Genomic DNA, 19,174 nt, shown 5'->3' on the forward strand with positions numbered 1-19,174 from the left:
GGGGCTTTTATTTTGAACACGAGTTCCGATGTGACCTGGAAGTGATTTCCAATGTTGCAAATCCAAAAACATGGCAGCCCACGGAAACAATGGTGAGGTTTTAGTTTATTTCTACTCTGTTGTAAAGTTAATTTGGGGTAAATGCTTAATTTGTACAAATGTCACAGGGGTATGAATATTTCGGCTACAAGTACAAGTTTGCTAGCTAAGATTAATTCTCCCCAGTCCATCTAACAATCCAAGCTACAGTTCAATCTTTAAAAATGTTCGGGGCAGTAATCCAGGCTGAATCTTATTTTCTTGTAGATCTTGTAGATATTGTAGATGAAGTAGACGAACGTCTCTGTTTATTTCTCCCTAGAAAAGACGGGCGAAGGAGATCTGTCCTCAGTTATGGGATTCTCTGGTTTTGGTACGCACACTTGCTCGGATCCTTTTAAGAGTTTAAGATCCTTTTATATTTTAGATCTGTGTTTGTTGCCTCGTTTGCCTTTTTTTGTATGGTGTGTTTTTGTAGTTAATTCTGTATTTTTGGACAGGAAAAAAGGCTCGAACCTTCGATTTGGAAGCCATTTTTGAGCAGACTCGGAGGACGGCCATTGAAAGGAGTCAGCGAGTTTTAGGTTTGTTTTGGTTGTAAGACTTAAATCCTCTACGATGCTAAGCTACTTATTTCTGCCAAGAATGTTTGTTTGTCTTACATTTAATTTTCTGTATTTAGCAGACGCTCTTATGTGCTTTATCTACTCATAGACTTATCCTAGCCAGTACAGTAGGTTTGAGTTCAAGATCCCAGCAGAACTAGAATACTGCTGAAATACAGGAATCAATAGTGATGCCTTGAAGTGCATTAGCTTTTAAAAATTGGTTGTAAAGACAAAAGTAAATAAACAAGCCAACGTCAAAACGACGTGGGTAGCTTGACCTGCTGTTTGAAACAAAACTCTGATGTCCAGAGGATCGGCAACAGCAGCAGGTACAGAGAGAGCCCGTTCCCGACGCTGGCCCCAGGACGTCCGGGTCCAGCCAGAGGGAGAAACCGTCTGCCTCCACTTCCAGGTGATCCTTCACCCCAGCACGGTTTCAGAGATTCCCAGGTCGTGTCCCGCCGTCTTCCCTGCGGAATGTGACCATAAATCCTGCTTACAATCGTGGTGGACCGTTCTTGCAATGCCCTTGTGCATTGTAGTGCAGCGCAGGACTGCGTGTCTATGGGAGTCCCTGTCGTAAAGTTAGCGTCTCTCCAAGCAGGCAGCAGGAGAGCAGCGACTCCGAACCCATTGGCCCCCCCGTGCCCCCTGCTTTCACAGCTCAGCCTGACGAGGATGATGAGGCGATAGGACCTCCACCCCCACCAGGATACAGCGGCAGCACGGCCGACGATGACGATGACGACGATGACGACAGTCGCAATGTCGAGGAGGAAGATGATGACGATGATGTAGGTTTAAGATGCTTTTATTTTTTTGCTCACGGGTGGTTATAAAGTTAACAGGAACTTGTAACGTGGTTGCACTGCAAAGCTGCGCTTCTGTTTTACAGAGTCAGTGTGCAGCTGTATTTTGCAGGTATTTTGATGGTCTTACAAACCTTAATCTGAAGACGCTTGCCCTCACCACTGTTGAAACCAAGGGGACTTCATATAGATTTGTTACGTTTGTTTCATCTTTTGCACTGCTGACACAGGACTTTTAATATCATTAAGCTGGTATTGAAGCCCCAGTACAATTTCAAGTTAGTTTTTTGTTACTAGATGTACTAACTGACAAATATGTGAGTACTTTAATGACTCTTTAAATTACAATATGTACATTTACTATGCTTTGTGTTTGATAACTATGGGGGATTGACAGGGGCTTCATTTTGTAGCAGTGTGATCAATCCACTAGAGGGCAGCACTGTCTCATTCTTTGTTACCTCGCTTTTTCATTAGTTCATTAGAGCATGGATAGAATGTCCTATATATGCAGTGAACAAACTTGCAAAGGCGGGGATTCACATGGCTTCTCTGGTCAGCTCTGTCATGGCTGTTCGTGGAGGGGGGAGAAGGTGTGATCTTTAGCGCTGCTCCTGTGTGACCTCTTGTGTGTCACGTAGCCCCGTGAAAGCACTAATGCTCTTGAACAAAGGTTTTCATGGCTTCATGCTTGTGCTGTGCATTGAATTATTGGAGCAGTAATGGTCACTTTATTACTAGTGCGAAACCCACAGCGGGGAAGGGCGATGCGAAGCTGCAGGGTTTTGTTCTGTTGATCCAAAGAGCACTGTGGGATACTTTTCTGATTCTTTATAGACAGTGTTTTATACGGGTCCTGTCTCTCTCACACACACACACACCCCTTCTGAAATCTTCGTACATAAATGCATACTAGCTCTCTTGCTCGCTCTCTCACTCACACGCACACCTCTTTTATGGCCTACCCTGAGCATGGCGGGCCAGACTGCGCAGACTCATCCTGGTCCTCCCAGGGCCGCGGCGGGGCCCGCGTGATGGATGGCGCATCGCGGTGGGCCCCTGTTCCCCAGACATGGCTTCCTGTCCAAGCCAGGTGCTCCAAGCGGAGCATCAGGTGTTCGGCAGGGCGGGGCCAGTCCCGCAGGGTGCCCCAAAGCACCCCCGTCCTGCTCTTCGGTTGCCCCTGTGAGCAATGAATCGCGGTAGGGTTCCCAGTAGAGCAGCAGCGGTCGCCAACCGTCTGTTCTGAACTTCAGCCAGCTGTGTGTGTGTGTTATAGTCCCTCAGTGCTAAACATTTTGCTTAGCAAAGAACACAACCGTCTGTCAGAGAAAAACCAAAACGACCATGTTTAATGATCAGATCAGACTAAAGGCGCACGGACACTCGAGTTCCCATACACCACTAGACTAAATTCAGATGGTTTGGTACATCGGGGGATATGGCAGGGTGTAATTGATCGACGATCAAGATCGTTATTGCTGTCACACACGACAATCACAGATTGTGGAAGGTTTTTTTTTGGTTGTGAGGTAAATTCTGTGCTCTTTGAATGTGTAGTGCATCATGCGTCAAAAACAGAATATTTGATATCTTTTAGCCAGAAATGTAGTAGAGTAGTAGAGTTTTTCTTGTAACACAGTTGATTGCACGGTGTGTCATGGACTTTCCGCTGCAGTATCTCATGCGGTACCACATGCAGCTAATGCATAAGACTGCTGGAATCGCACAGTGTAAAACCGCCTTAAGATATCTGCCACAAAGGGGGTGTCAGAATATCTTACACAACCAAACATAAGCACCCTAAAATGTACGAAAGGCAGGTTTGTAAATGGCCAGGTGTGTGTGTGCGCCAGGTGTGCCATTGGAGAGGTCGAGCTGATGGGTCACCTCACCAAAATCAGCTTCTCAACAGAAAATGACAGTAACAACAGAAGGAATGTGACCTCTGCTTTTGTATGTGCAGGCCCGACTGGAGGGAAAACATTCATATAAGAATTGGGTCTGCGCTTACTCATGTTCTGGCTTTGATGAACTTTTGACTCATTTGCCCTTGAGTAGCATTTTGCACAAAATCCTGAAACCTCTTCCACTGTCTTCTGCCCCCTGGCGTTTGGTACAGGACCCGGTGAGGAAGATCCCAGACACGCATGAAATCACACTTCAGCATGGTGCGAAGACGGTGAGTTGTCAAGGTCTCACACTGCTGCCTTGTCCTGTCTGGTCTCCCTGTTAGTTCACAGGCCTACACTTGGAATTAGTGTGTGTGTGTGTGTGTGTGTGTGTGTGTAATGCGAGCCAGTCGTGAGCAGACTGCTGGCCCGTCTCCTGCTGTTGAGTGAGTCTCGGGCACATGTATCTGAGGGTCCGAGCCTCGCCAACGCTTTGCGACAAGTTTTATTGTTAAATGAATCCCTGAGGATCCATTTTTGATGGTGCATGTTCATTAATAAGAGTGTTTCCCATCTCCATCTCCCAGATAATGGACAGAAGTATTTGTGTGTGTGTGTTTCTTGATTTCATGCCTTTTGGCTTGTGCCGCTGCCTTCCCCAGGTGTCCGCACTGGGCCTCGACCCGTCAGGCGCTCGGCTGGTCACAGGCGGCTACGACTACGACGTGAAGTTCTGGGATTTCGCTGGCATGGACGCAGCCTTGCAGGCATTCCGCTCCCTGCAGCCGTGCGAATGGTGAGGTCCGTCCTCCCCCAACCCCAATCTCCCCGCGAGCCTCTCTCCTCGTGCGACCCCTCCACACTCCCAGCCCATCTTGCGCGTTGCTCACTGTTGTCCGTTACATCTCATCCGTCAGGAATGGGGGGCCTCTCTTCTGAATCGGACCGGCCCGGGCGGGCTAACTGCAGCCAGATGCAGAGCGAACGCAAGCTGGGGGCGGCGTGAGCTTTGACGTGTGTGGCTGGCTTGGCTGTGTTTTTTTTTTTTGTTTTGTTTTGGGTTTTTTTTTTTTATTTCCTTTTCGGCATTTTCCAAAAAAAGGAACTCCGTAGAAAATTGGCCGTCTCGAGGTATTGGAAGCCAGTCAGCTGAGCCAGAGTAGGCGGCACCCCGGCGTGAACGCCAGGCCGCATTATCCAGCTCCATTGCGCGGCCAGAGAGGGCGCGCCGGCCATGTGAAGGGCCACCTCGGCGGCCCATATGATGCTCCGCCATCCTCCCTGTTTTGGAGTGACCGGGTCCCACACAGTGAAGGTTTCAGACCGACAATCTACAGTTATGCAAAATGTTATTTATGTTAAGAAAAACAAAAATGTAAATGCTGTCTGTGTGACGAGCAAACTTTGTTTATTCCGAGATGTGTTTGATTACAGGGAATGAGTGGTGCACTCTGCAATAGCAGAAGAGTGCTTCCTCATTTTCTCTTCTATTTTATCTCCCTGTTGACTCGAAGGCATCTTGAAATTCCTGCGCAAACCGTGCAGCCCAAACATCTGACAAGCATCAGGGCTTCCACTTTCTGCTGTTGCTGTGTTCGAAATCACCATGGCTACCCGTAGTGCTTGTTGCCTGGCGTTTCCGCCGCGCAGCGCTTACGTAACGCGCTGCACCGAGAGACGTCTCGCGCAGCAGGCCAGCGTCTGGCCGAGGAGCCGCAGAGATGGTTTCTTTCACAACTGCTCCCCCCCAAAATCGTAGCAATCGCACGCGCGCGCAGGATGCTTCAACACGTACGGGTCGCCGAACTTTGCCTTAATAAATAAATGACTTTGCCAGCTTTGTGACTAGATTTGCGAGAATGTGACCGTGACAAGTCTGGTTTGCAGACAGTGTGAGCAGTGTGAGTAGTGTTAACTAACTCATACTTGTGCATCCCTCGCAGTCACCAGATCAGGTCCCTGCAGTACAGCATCACCGGAGACGTGATCCTGGTCGTCGCCGGCAACGCCCAGGCCAAAGTCCTGGACCGGGATGGCTTTCAAGTTCTGGAGTGCATCAAAGGGGACCAGTACATCGTGGACATGGCCAACACTAAGGTACTCCGCTTTGACCACCACGCTTCCCCTTTAAATACCTATAGGAGCATTGACTAAAGGTTTTTTGTATGTGTGTGTGTGTGTGTGTGTGTGTGTGTGTGTGTGTGTGTGTGTGTGTGTGTGTGTGTGTATGTGTGTGTGTGTGTGTGTGTGTGTGTATGTATGTGTGTGTGTATGTATGTGTGTGTGTATGTATGTGTGTGTGTATGTGTGTGTGTGTGTATGTGTGTGTGTGTGTATGTGTGTGTGTGTGTATGTGTGTGTGTGTATGTGTGTGTGTGTATGTGTGTGTGTGTATGTGTGTGTGTGTATGTGTGTGTGTGTGTATGTATGTGTGTGTGTGTGTGTGTGTGTGTGTGTGTGTGTGTGTGTGTATATATATATATATATATATATATATATATATATTCATTCATCACCCCCTCCCCCCCAATCTTTGCGTGGGCACACACACATTGTGGTCTGCCAATAGTTTGTTTTGGCGTATCAAGCAAAGCTTTATAGTGTCTGTAGTAATAATCATAAACGATGTGTTCATTAGCAGCCTCGGCTGCTTTAAAAGATTGCGTTGGCCTCCGGCTGGCACAGAACGGAGATGGCGTCCCTGTCCGGTTTGTACGTTGCCGAGTTGCGGCCCCGCCCAGTATCTGGAGGCTGTGTTTGGCCAGGCCCTGATGAAGTGTGCGCCAGAACACGCGCGCGCGTGCACTCGCATGTGGCAGGAGGGACGGGCGTGCTGCTGTTTAGTCCCCCGCGCGTGGGGATGTTGTGCTGCTCCATTGGCCTCAAATTTGTGTGTCGTGACTCAGTGGCCCACTGGAGGTGACCCAGGGTAATGCACAGCATGCATACGGCGTTCAAAGACGTTCATGCTTACACACACAGAGTAACACTTTACTTCTGTTTGTGATTTAGCCGTGTCTCCTTACGGGACATGTTCCATGTTTTCTGGTCCGTGCATGCGTCTGTGGGAATGTATACATCCCGGCATCTGTCTGCTTCTACTTGGTCATCACCCATTAACTCCTGTATACTGAGTGGCTCAAATGTGCGTAGCCAGAACTCTTCCTCCTGTCTAAGCAAAACTCTGGCACTTTGACCGCCACTGTTTAGCTCTCTTCTTCCCGTATGGGAGAAATTAGCCCCGTCATGCCATTAGTAATGGGAACGGGGAAGACGGCAGTCCCCTGCTCTCGTCTGGTCCACTCTGCTCCTCCAAAGCGGCTCGTGTCTGTTGTGGGGTCCGTGGCGTGCGTCCCGGGGCCGCCTCCCCGATCCCCATACCCCGGGGCGGGATCCTCCGCCGTCCTGTGGTGCAAGAGGAACCTGGCTTGGAGCCAAGCCCTGTTTGATGCCTCTATTTGTTCTGGTTAATTTTTCCCTCCTCGTTCACCAGAGGAAGTCCTGTGAGGTTGAGACCAAGTGATCTCACAGCTTAAAGCATTTGAGGGTGGCTAGACTACTTCAGCTAAAACTCTAGCAGGAGCGGTTTTGTTTTCTTGTAGAAATAAGTGGATAAATGGATATTCAATACATGACGTATTATGTTGACATTATCCATTATTATTTATTGTTATTATTTTTACTAAAGACAATGGTGAAATGCTGTTATACTTGTTTTTTTTGGTTCACTAAAAGTAAATAAATGAATGGTACCTGGTCTGTGTGTGCATGCACGTGGTCCGGCGAGACTGCTGAGGTCAGCCCGGTTTGTTTTGTTCTCCTCCACAGGGCCACACGGCCATGCTGAACAGTGGCTGCTGGCACCCCAAGATCAAAGAAGAGTTCCTCACCTGCTCCAACGACGGGTGAGTGATCACTGTGAGGTGTGCAGACATCCGACACCACCGATGCCTGGCTGGGGATTGTACACCCAGGCCGGAGGGCTAGCTTGGCAGACAGCCATTTGGGGCGGGTCAACCACACACACACACACACACACCCACCCATGCACCCCCACCCCTCCTGAGAGTATCCCTTGCCAGCCCAAGGACCTGTGCGTCGGCCTGTTCCACACCTCTGTGCCTCGTAGAGTTCCGCGCTGCTTCTTTTACAACAACATTGTTTTTGTGGTTTTACTGGCGAATCCCTTCAGGGTCTCAGGGCCCCTCTGGTTTTCTTCATTCCAATTTTGCTCTTCCACTGCGCAATTCTGCATCATGACTGCTTTAAGCCGTTATGTCTACCTCTCTCGCCCATCATAATGCTGTTGTGATGTCGTAAAAACTCTCTGTTCGTGTCTGCTTTGTTGGAACGGAGCGACGAGTCTCCCTCGACTTTTTTGGGAACGCCCACTTGTAGTGCGCAAAACTCCCCCTCCGAGAGCCTCCGGGGCTGCGCATCTCACACATCACGTCCGTAAAACACGATACCGCTGTAGCTATTGAAAACATCCGCGCGGAGAGACCGCTGCGGTGAGCGTTTACGGTTCGGCCCCGGGGCTCCGATCTCCCCGGTTGCGTTCGGGGGAGCCATCAGCGTGGGCGATGCTGCGGAACGGAGGGGATGAGGCAGCACCCTCGGAGACCTGGCAGCCGCAGGCGGGCGCCAACGCCCTCCACGGCGGGGGCCTCTCTCCGCATGGCCGGCTCCCAGGACCGCAGGCTCGTGTGGCCTGACTCGTCCTGCAGTTTTGTTTGTTTGGGTTCTTTCCTGTTCTTTTTTGCTCCTGGCCTGTGTCTCCGTCATGCTTGCATCCAGATCCTTGGGTAGATTACAACAATCCTGGCAGGTAGCAGCGCTTCAGCCTGGTTAGATGTGGGTGGGGCAATAAGCAGCAATTTCAGACCACTAGCCCCCCCCAAAAGGCTGGCATAACTGCTCATTTCTCAGAGATCAGCTGGATGCCATGATGGGTGTAGGTGGGTGTGTGTGTGGCAGCTTTCCATAGCACGTCTCTCCCGCCCCTCCGCTGTCTAGGTCCCCAGGCTTCCAGCGTTCTTGTGTAGTTAATCATTTTCGAACATGTTCACCAAATTGTGACGTTTCGTGCGACGGCTCTGCCCCTCCCCATCCATACTCCACGACACCACCTTCATCCACCCCTCAGTCTTCACAACAGCGCAGCTTTGTGTGTGCAGCGCTTGCGGCCGTTGCCGCGGTTGCCTGGTCCGGGCGTGCCCTATCTTGGGCCGGCCGAGTGCTTGTTCACAGCAGGTTCTAAGCTTCTCTGCCAAGTTCTTTGGTAAAGGACTGCTTCCTCTGCCACATTAGATAACATTAAAAGCATTTTGGACATCAAGGAAGCTCTTTATGGATGGAGGTTTCCGTACTTGAAAAAAATATTTGCTGCCAACTGTCCAGTTGAAGAATTTTCTGAGAGTAATTCTTTACATTAGGACCTTGGAAGTAGAGTGCTCTTTGACATGAAGTTGTACAGCCCTTGATTGTATAAACTCTGATGAACTCACGGTATTTATTTTATTCTGGGGGCGGGGGTATATCTATTGTAAATATTTTTTCCTGTTGTAAAGAGTGACTTTAACATTGGCGGGGCAGACACTGGCCTGGGGGCTTCCACCTCTTGGGTGACGAGATGAGCGTCTCCCGCGGTCCAGGTGCCGGAGCTTGGAAGCCAGAACGCCTAGATCCAGGGAATAAAACCTGGGAATAGCATACACTAACCAAAATCCATAGAACTGTAAATGAATCCCCAGTAAAAAAAAAACCAAAACAGAACAAATTGTTAAAAAAAAACAGTAAATGTTGGAGCAGTCGTGCAGTAAGCAGACACTGTCTGTACTTTGTAAAAAGCAATGAGAGTATGAAGGATAACAATTTCATTACGCTGTTCAACCAAAAATGTGTTTAATGTGATAAGGAGCAGTAGTTGGACGTGTTCTGCTTGCCTTCTGCACAGCGCGCTGCCCGGATCCATGGGAACGGCCCGTTCAGACCCGTGGAGTCTTTGGAAGCAGCCACGTCTGCAGATGTTTGTAGTTTTAAACAATCAAAAGTAGGAATGAGAATGACCAGAAATTCTGTGCAAGTTACTTATTAAAACACAGAATGTGAAATGCATGGTTTTACAATTTTTTTTTTCTGGAATCTGTTTTCTGGAATCTTCTCTGCATGTTTGTTCGTGGGTGCACAGCCACCACCGGGAGTGCCCCTCTAGCTGTTGACGCGCTCCCCAAAGCCGTGTAGCCCCGTGCGGGTTACTCCGCCGCCTCCCGATGTGAGGCAGCATTCCTCTCCTGAGGTTTTCCGAGGGCAAGCCGTAAAGTGTGATATTTTATCCCCCCCACCAACATCGTATAATGGCTTCTGGGAGATCTTCCCGCAGGACTGCCCCCCCGAGACCCCACCCACGCGTCCTGTGAGAGCAGGAGCCTGTAGATTGATACGCCGTAGGTCCCTTAAAAGCCCTTCTGGGTGTCAATGTGAGGAACTGGTCACGGATAAAGCACTGTGCTGGTGATCCACCTGTTTTTCCTGTTTATCCAGGTACTCGGCTGTTTTTCCCAGGGTGATGGATGTTACTTTGAGTTATACTTCGTATCCGCGGAAGGTTGAAACGTAGGACGGTGTTTCCACTAATCTGAAATCCAGAGCGTGACAGCAACCACACCAAGTCTCGCACCCGGGTTTTCCAGGCGGCAAACACCTGACCACCAAACAAAAGAGCTCGCTCTCCTCCGGGCGGTCAGCGCACACGTTTAACTGGACCCCATCATAGCAGTCGGCTCTAATAATGTGGTTTATTTACATTGCAACCTTCTCAAAACCCATAATCCACAGATCAAAGACTTCTTGTCTACTCCGGTGACCAATTCATTAGAAAAATAAATCTGATTTTTAAATCATTTCAGCTTTCTCTTCTGTGTATTTTTATGCCATGGCTTCATTTTTGGATGTGGCTCCCCCCCTCCCGTTTTAAAGAACATTTTGACATTTAGTGGGAAGAGAACTAGTGACATAAAGCTTGCACGTTGTGTGCAGATGTCACCACATTGTTTTAGGCTGTTGAGAGGCGTCTGCTCCTGCTGTAAGATTGCTCCGCTTTATGGCCACGGAACAACACCAGCGCTTAATGCGCTGCTCATTTCTCGCATTCCGCAGTTGTTGGCCAAGCATGTCTCCCGTGCCATCGCAGCTCCGTAACGGCTACGGAGATGCCCTCTTTGGGGGTCGATGGAATGCAGAGGGGGACGCCGGGGCGTCAGGAGGGAGAGCCGTCGGGTTCCTCCACACTCCAGCGACTGTACAGCGACTGAAACTGTACCCCGGCTTTACAGACGAACTGTTCCGTGTCTGCGAGGTATGCACATAGCGCCGCGAGGCCGGCACTCCACCCCATCTCCCTACCTCCCCCCAGAAGACCACTGGAAAGGAGAGCCGAGGCGTTGGGGCTTGTCCACTTTAAATCCAGCTCGTTAACAAGCTCTTGTGGTAAAGCTTGTAAAACAGGATGCGCTCTGATTGGTGGGAAGCTCTGGCTGAGTGTCATGGCAGAAGAATCTCCTCAGTCCACACAACCTTATACGTTACCCCCTCCTTATATCTGTAGGCCACTAAAACAGAACGGAAGCTTCTCCTCATATTCACACCCACACACGCACGCTGTCGGCTTCCCCACGCTCAGTCGCATTCAACCCGTCTCTCCTCTTTGATCATTTGCTCTTTCATACTGGCCTCCTTATCATCCCATCTGGGGAGTTGACCCAGTCATTCACGGCTCCCAGCGCCACATGCCAGGCCTCTGGTAGATCGCATCTGTCCGAGGTGTGGAGCGAGGCCCCCGCCAGGCCAGTACGCTCCGGGCTGTTGTGTGAGGACGGCGGCGTTAGCTTGGGAACCTCCCACGCGCAGCTGAGATTGAATGGCTGTCGTGGTTTTTTTTCCACACTGCCCCCCCTCCTCGTGGGCAAAGTTAACCCAGTTAAGGGGACCAGTGGGGAAATACAGATCGGTGTCACCACAGTTCTGCCAGTCACATTCACCTCGCCATGCTTCAGCCTTGCTTGCTTGCTAAGGCAACACTTAGTGTGTAATCTCAACACGATGGAATTATATTTATATTCAAATACTTTACCTGCGTCGTCCTTTAACTGTGAACTCAGATGGCCTCCTATCTCCGCCGCTCTCCTATTTGTGCATACGGTGTCTGGCAGTCTTACGTCGCATAGCCAGAGCAGTTTTGGATCGGCTGTGGTGAAGTGAAACTGTGGCTGATCTCTGCAGGCTATGGGCCGTGCAGAGCAAGTGTTGGTGCAAGAAGCAGCCTGGCAGCTGCAGCCGTATCGCGAGCGCTGTCCGTGCCGAACCTAGTTGACTTTCCTGTGATATTCTGTTCTTTTGCGATATCTAGGAAACGATCGGCACGTGCCTCTGCATAGTTCGGCGTTTGTTTTAGTCTCAGTTAGTGCAAACGACTGTGGAGTCCATCCTTTATCAGTGACGTGCGGTTTGGTGGCTCACCGGGTCAGAGGTCAGCCGCCACAGAAAGTAAACACCCAGCATCGTTAGTAGGATTTTAATGCGTCAATATTTCTAATTAATCAACAATTAATATGGTCATTTGGACAACACTTGAATTGGGGGGGGGGGGGGTTGTGTGATATGAGAGTTCAGTGTAAACAGCATGAAGGCAGCTCAGATGGGACAGGTGGGTCCATCTGTTGCTATGCAGAAGACCTCCCTCTTCTCGACAACACTTTCTCTTCTGCTGGGTCAGATGTTCGCAAGGTCAGTGATCTGAAATCCTTGAGTCTCAACAGTTTTGCAGCTTTAACTCTCTGGAGCTTCGCTGCTTTGCCATCTTTTGCTCAGTCTAGTCCAACGGAAAAGACACATGGGTATGCTCCAAGTGTAATACAAAAGAGAAGGTGTTTATAAGCTTCCAGTGCAAAGGCCATATAAAAAAACCAAAAAATATTTTTTAAAAGTAACATTTAGTATTTACAACTGTTTACAAGTTCAAAGCAAAAAAACAACAACCATAAATTCTCCATGCTCAATCAACTTCAAAACACTACTGTCTTGAATTTTTCCTCTGAAAATGTATAGGGAAAAACAGGATGTGTGATGTCACTTCCTGTCTTTGGGTGGGACAATTTCCCATAAAAGTCCCCTTCAACACAGGCTATAGTTTCTTTTCCCTCCAAGACAACATGGAAGCCTCTCCACATAAATTCATTTTTCTTTTAACCTATTTGATTTATCAACTTAGTTAAAATATACAAACTTTTCTGTCCAGATAAACATTAATATTAAAACCTAAAACAATATTTAATCTCACATACTAATACAATAAAATACAATTTAATACATTTCTCTTCCCCTGTAGGTCCTCACTAAATAACACTACCATTTCCATGCATGTTAACAATCACTCAAAAAATCACATCAATAAAGGGTGACCAGACAATTCCTGCATGTTAAATTACATTCAAACATATAAAAATGTATTTACATACACAGCATATGTGCATCACAAACAGCCTGTATGAACCCACAGCAATGGAGGGGAGCTCCATGATGCATCTCTTTCTTTAAACACGACATGAATGTGGCTGTTATGGAATCTGGTCCTGACCACTGACTGAGTCATCAGCGTTTTTATTCTCCTCTCAGGACCCTCTGACCCCCGGTGTCATGCTCAGAGGAGCGCTCGGACACGCTCGGCCTGTTGGCTCAAACACTTTTATTGTTCCGAAGAAAAGACACCAAGGAGTTCTGTTTCGACTCCAAGAGGAAGGTGCCAAGAACCTGCCATGTTGTGCTTTCTAACAAAGGTCGCGCCCATTAGAAGGTCGCGGGGTCTGTTAGCTCACCGTGACCTTACGAGCCATCTAATTTGCCTCCGCAACCGCAGTGAGAGACATTGCTCAGCGGCCACGTTAGCAGCCTGTTAGTAGCCTGTCGGGGGCGACCCGATCAGCCTCCACCTGCCTGGGCTTTCTCGCTGGGCCCGCTCTGTCGCTGCTGCTCTCCTGAGGGGCCTGACCCAAATAGAGCTGCTGCTCCCCTTCTTGCGCCAGTTGCTCTTGGCAGTTGCTCACCGTGTCCCTGGCGAGTCAGGTATGCCGGCTTCCTGCGCTGAAAACGCGGTTGGTTGTTGTCTGGGAAACGAATCACCTCCTTCTTTTATTATTTTTTTTTTGTTGTTGTTGTCTCCCCCCCCCCCCCCCTCCCATTTAATTCCCTGGCGCCGAGCACACGCATGTGGCCACTGTTTATTTCTCACTCTCTCTCCCTTATCCACCCTCAGCAGCTGTAACGTGTTCAGCAGATGTAGAGAAGAAAATTGGAATTTCATGGGTCCTTCGAATATGCCTGTCACACTGATGTTCTGTTCCCGTGCTCGCCCTCTCGCTCGTTTGCCCATGCCTTCATGGCTCCACCATGTTGAAATATTTGAAGAGTATGGATTATGGGTCGTGACGTGCCCATGATGATTGTAGTTGTTGTGTTTGTAACCCAGTGAGAGGTGCCCCATGTGAAGATATGATGCACAGTAATGTCCAAAGCAGTTGCACACATATTTTTGGGCAAATCCATGACTGTTAAAAATGGTAATATTTCTCTTTTTAATTTTTTTAATTCTACTTCACAGGCTTTAATGTTTTTAAGCAGCTGGTGGCCCGCTGACAGTTTGTTGTATGCATTTCTGACCAACATGTATACCTCTGGACGTGAGACGTTCTTGTGTGTTTTGTAACCGTGTCCTACGTTTTCGCCAGAACTGTGCGGACCTGGGACCTGAACAACGAGAAGAAACACAAGTCTGTGTTCAAGCCCCGATCTCTTCAGGGAAAGAAGGTCACACCCACCTGCTGCACCTACAGCCGGGATGGCAAGCTCATCGCTGCCGGCTGCCAGGACGGCACCATCCAGATCTGGGACAGGAACCTGAGCGTGAGTCCTCCTCTTTTATTTGTTATTACTCTCTGCAGCAGGACGCTTTTAGTGGGAGAGGTGATGGGTGCAGGGGAACTGTTCCTTACCCTGCGGGGGGGAGAACTCCGCTACGGTGCCGACCGTCGTCATGCCAACCCGACACTGACCAGACCTCCGCCGTGTGCTCCTCCCTAAACACGCAGCGTGGGTGTCCACCTGTCTCGTCCAATGCCTGATAAGGATGAATGGAGGTTTGGGGCTCGGGGGTTGCTCTCGGTCTGGTGTAGACGTTGAGGCTTCGCTGGCATCTACTGTGGGCCGAAGGCAGAAGAACACTAGTGTTTCTCTTTCGGTTGTGTGCTCCTCAAAGCTATGATAAGGATCCATCTAGGGGGGAAAATGGCCTGAGAGGTCAGAGGCCAGTGTCGTGAGCGTGGAGAGGCATTCTGAAGCAACCGAGAGGGCTAATTGTAAGCACTTTGGTTCTTTCAGTTAATTACATCCAATCAGACGGTGCATTCCTGGCCTTTTGACTGTGTACTTTGGCTGTGGGGTTGCGTTTTAGTCTGACTCCGATCTGTGTGAGCAGGAGCTGCATGTGCTTGATGCTGGAGGCTTGTGAGGGCCTCGAGTTACTACTGTGACCCGAGCGCGACTAGGCCCTGGGGTCACGCAACCACGTCTTCTCCCTGAGTCGATGTCCTTAGTGCGGCCCGCTTCAAATGAACTGCCCCGCAGTAATTGGAAACTACTGGGGCAACACCTCCACTAGAGGGTTGATTTCGAAATAAAGGGAGGATTTGGCACTCGGTCCATCACATCTTGTTCACAACTGTCTTACTGCAGCCTGAACAAAGTTACAAAGTGTTTTGATCTGATTTCGGTCTTCACTTTGCGCTGGCAGTGGAGTGGACCTTAAGAAAGCTCGTGTAGGTGCGCTCGCTCCCAGCTGTCATCCTGTGTTACGACGACCTCCATGGCTTGTTATTGCCATGTTATTATTTTCCTTCTTCCTGTTTTCTCGTTCCTGACTCCTGGAACCTTTTCACCACCAAAAGGTGTAAAGGTGCCACGATAAAACGTTTCCAGCCACGTCACTTCCGTGGCTCCGGCGTTGCTCAGGACGACGTCCCCGTCTGAACAAACAAACCCGGCAAAAAAAAAAACGACTTCGGACGCCTCGTCATTCAGAAGAAAAGCGAGGTGGAAGTGCGCTTAATTTGGAGCAGGAGGGTTGGGAGTTAATTCTCAGCACATGGGCCTTGCACCACACGCCCCCTCTCACCGTGCCTGACGAGGTTGAGCGAGTGTGAATGAGTGTGATCAGGGCGTGCATATAACCGCCATTGTTAATGTAGAGACAGTGAGCGACAGGCCGCAGGTCTTTGTTTGCGGCCAGGCAGAACAAGGCAGGTAAAGGATTCGGGCGGCTCAGCAAACGACTTGTATTATATTATCCCCTCGTCCTCGCCAGCATAAGCCGCTTTGCCGTGGAAGGGTCTTTTTAAGTCACAGGAGCTGTAGCTACCTCAGATGTAGTAGTCTAGCGGGGGGGGGGAAATATGCCGCTACCTTCAGTCCACCACTGTTTGCTCACATCCTTGCAGGCTTCGGCCGCTGTGACCAGGTATGACCTGACTTTTGCCAGCCCGGGGTTTTGTCCAGCGTTTCTGGTGCACCTGGGAGATTCTTCTTTCCATCACCTTTGCCCAGAGGCTCACCCTGCAGGCTATTTATTTAAAGAGGATTTAAGAGCTCAACTTTAACACTCTCCAGAACCCCCGTGTCAATGGCTGTAAGTTATTTCTATTTAGACAGCAGACGATGTCCCCTGGTTTCTTGCATTCCTTGATGGCTGGCCCGTGTCCAGCATTTTATAGACAAGGGAAGAACATGATAGTCAGCAGTGCGACATGTTACTTGTACGTGTAGCTACCCGTACGTGTCCGACGGGAGCTGTAACAAGCCGCTCGTTGTGTTTGACATTTCTCTCTCTTTTTTTTTTTTTGGATGTCTTGCATGTCGAAGGTTTAAAACACGCCAAGTACTTCTCAAAACTACCGCATTGAGTGGACGTGACATAAACAAATGTCTGAACGACTGAGCAAATGTCTGTCCTCCTGACTGAGGCACCGGTCCGCACGGTGTGCTGTATGTAAGTGTAAACGGACAACTGAGCTGGTGTACGAAGGCAAACGCGAGATTCGTTCAGCGGTGGCATTGGTCATGGCGACCAGACCCCCAGCTGGCTCCAACCGTAACAGCTGAGCCAGCGATTGAGTGAAAAACTTGTAATTTATTGCAGGTTGTACTTGCAGACTAAATATTTAACCAGCATTCCCCCTGGGAGACAGCAATAACAACTTGCTTGTTGAGCGCCTAGAATAAGCCTGAGCTGCATCTTCTTGGAGGTGTTTCAGCTCTTTGCCCGCTTGCTGGTGTTTGACGGGGACGTGTAAGGGACGGAGAGGACGTTCATCCGCAGAGAGCCAGTCTTTCCGAGTTTGTGCGCTCCATGTTCCGGATCATGCCATCTAAATATACTCTTCACTGGAGTCACTAAGGTAGAGAAGCTCGCTGTCTTGAATTTTCCTCTGTTGTAAGTCCATGATGCAGACCAGTAGACCTAAGCCCCCACCCCACCCCAACAAGCATTACTCATGATTCAGCATGCAGACAATATCAATTTGCTAGATAACCTTGATCTCGGCTGCCACTGTCAGGTAGGATGGCTGTTCTTCTTAGTGTGAGTGATGGGCCTCATTGGTCCTTTGATGGAAATCCAGATGATTTGGTTATTCAGGGTGAACAATGACCGCACGCTGCTTCTCCCTGCTCTGGGCTTCCTTCTTGATGGCTGTTGGGTAATGTGTTCATCTGCGTAGGAAGAGCCTGCACTTCCAAAGGAGATCGTTCTTTCTTTTGCCCCCGTTACCTAGGAGCTCTACGCAATCACTCATCAAAGGACAAGCTGTTCGACTGCCTTTGAGTTCGGTCAGCGTTTTGGCCATTTTTCTGTCAAATAAGGTTTTAATAATCTAAGTTGCCATGTCGGATTATGTGATGTCATGTTACGTTAGGTGAAGAGGCCCCATTTAAGACATGCGACTTCTTCTGGGTGAAGTAGGTCACATACACAGGTCGTCTCCGCTGTCTTCTGATGGGAGTGACGTCCTTTCCTGTCGCTAACATTCCGCCACTTGATTTGTTTCCTCTGTTAATCTTGGCTCCCATCATAAAGTCCTACACTGAATTTCGACTGACCAACACCTGACCCTCCTCCAGAAGTGCTCCTGTAACCATCGTCTGCTTCTATGTTTTCGGTAGGGTGGAGGCGCTCGGCCTGGTTATGGCTGCATTTCCGGAAGACCCGTCACCCCAACTTTTATCGTGGTATAGCTGCACTGGAAATTTGTGTGCATTTCCACTTCACGCTCTCAATATCCCTTTATTTCGATTGGTCCGTGCAAAAGCGTCAGCTGGCCTATGAATTCCCTGGCACCCTGGCCTCTGCCTCAAGCCTCCTCCCTCTTTTCCTGCTCTGTGGCACGGCACAGACCGGCTGGTCTTCAACAGCTCCAGCAGCAGCTGCTCCAACTCCTCGCTCGGAGCAGCACGGATGAGTCTAGCCCTCCGCCTGCGCAAAAACACACAGACGTTTTAAGAGGTTTTTGGAAAGTGAGAGTATGGGGGGGGGGGAGCATACGTGTGAGTGAGTGTGTGCACAAGAGTGTTCAAGATGCTGTGAGTGTGCATGCATGACCGTGTATGCTTGTGTGTGAAAGAGAGTTTGTGTGAATGAGTGTGTGGCGGGAGTGAAAGTGTGTGTGCATGCGTACACGTACGTTCTAAACCCTCATTCATACCATCAGTACCATCAGATGGAAAAGACTCCCCAGCTAGCAGCTCTTTTAATCTGAGAACTAGATTGCAGTAAACACTCATCTGTAGACGGAGGGATGCCCGTCTCCCTTACGACTAGTACATATCCCGTCCCGGAGCCTAAAACTACACAAACATTAACAGTGCTCCTTCACTGAAGTAGATATGAGTAGACTAGCAAAGAATACTTGAATAGGAATGTTAAATGAATAGTAAAATATTCCAGCTTTGATTTCCACACGCAGATTCAATGCTGTTAACATATACAGCGTCTAGCAATAAATCTTATTTTTATCTGGTGCTGGGGGGGTTTTTTTGGCCTAAAATAAAGTGATGAGGCTTAATAGAAGTTATGTTTTAAAAAAATAAGCCTCTAGTTTTTAACACACATTCAGCAACTAAATAAGAATGACTGACTGACTAAAATCCTCGATTGCAAATGAAAGGATTATGATTTGATTATACTCAGCAAAGTTCAAATATACGACCAAGTACATGGAAGTGTGTAAAAAGAATGACTTGCCGACCACAACTGTGCACTTTACGATTCGATTGTTTTGCTCCAGCTGTGCGGGGACAACCGCCATAGATCTGGAGAGTGTATTTCTGCTCCAGCATCGCGCCTGGCCAGTGCTACACACACTCGAGCGGTTTCCTCACGACACACCCGTAAACCAGCCAGAGTTGGCTGACCGGCCTGTGTGCTGCGTTTCAGATGGGGACCGCGTTTGAGCGCAGCTGTCCTAAATCTCTCCATGCCTGGAATAGTCTTTATCTGACGACGCGCGGTGTGGAATCGTAAACCTGGAGTTACATGTGTAATAATGTGTTAAGCGCTTGTGAAATGAACTCTCATCCTAATTTAAAACCTTTGTCAGACATTCTCCTGACCTTGAGCGATCAGCAGACTTCTCTCGAGATCCGTTTTGTACAGAAGACGCACGCCTGACGGAGAACATTAGGAATGTGGATATGCCAAGAATCTCTCAAGACCGATTCTCCTTAA

At 49.1% G+C, this 19,174-nt stretch overlaps 1 protein-coding gene across 3 annotated transcripts in view; it reads left to right on the forward strand.

Annotated features, from left to right (window-relative positions):
* The first annotated feature begins 26 nt into the window (after positions 1–26).
* Positions 27–19,174, forward strand: part of LOC113573314 (WD repeat-containing protein 70) — a 33,272-nt gene continuing 14,124 nt past the window's right edge. For 2 of the 3 annotated variants that reach the window (XM_027003498.2, XM_027003500.2), the window contains exons 1-10: positions 27–92; positions 362–412; positions 540–623; positions 957–1,059; positions 1,249–1,441; positions 3,579–3,638; positions 4,011–4,144; positions 5,292–5,445; positions 7,177–7,253; positions 14,130–14,304. In XM_027003498.2, coding sequence (XP_026859299.2) covers positions 71–92; positions 362–412; positions 540–623; positions 957–1,059; positions 1,249–1,441; positions 3,579–3,638; positions 4,011–4,144; positions 5,292–5,445; positions 7,177–7,253; positions 14,130–14,304 — 1,053 coding nt within the window. In that variant the 5' untranslated portion in view covers positions 27–70. The remainder of the gene's footprint in view (positions 93–361; positions 413–539; positions 624–956; positions 1,060–1,248; positions 1,442–3,578; positions 3,639–4,010; positions 4,145–5,291; positions 5,446–7,176; positions 7,254–14,129; positions 14,305–19,174) is intronic. The other variant, XM_027003499.2, reaches the window with a different exon arrangement.

This window comes from Electrophorus electricus, chromosome 17 (assembly GCF_013358815.1).
Source record: "Electrophorus electricus isolate fEleEle1 chromosome 17, fEleEle1.pri, whole genome shotgun sequence".
Lineage (NCBI taxonomy): Eukaryota > Metazoa > Chordata > Actinopteri > Gymnotiformes > Gymnotidae > Electrophorus > Electrophorus electricus.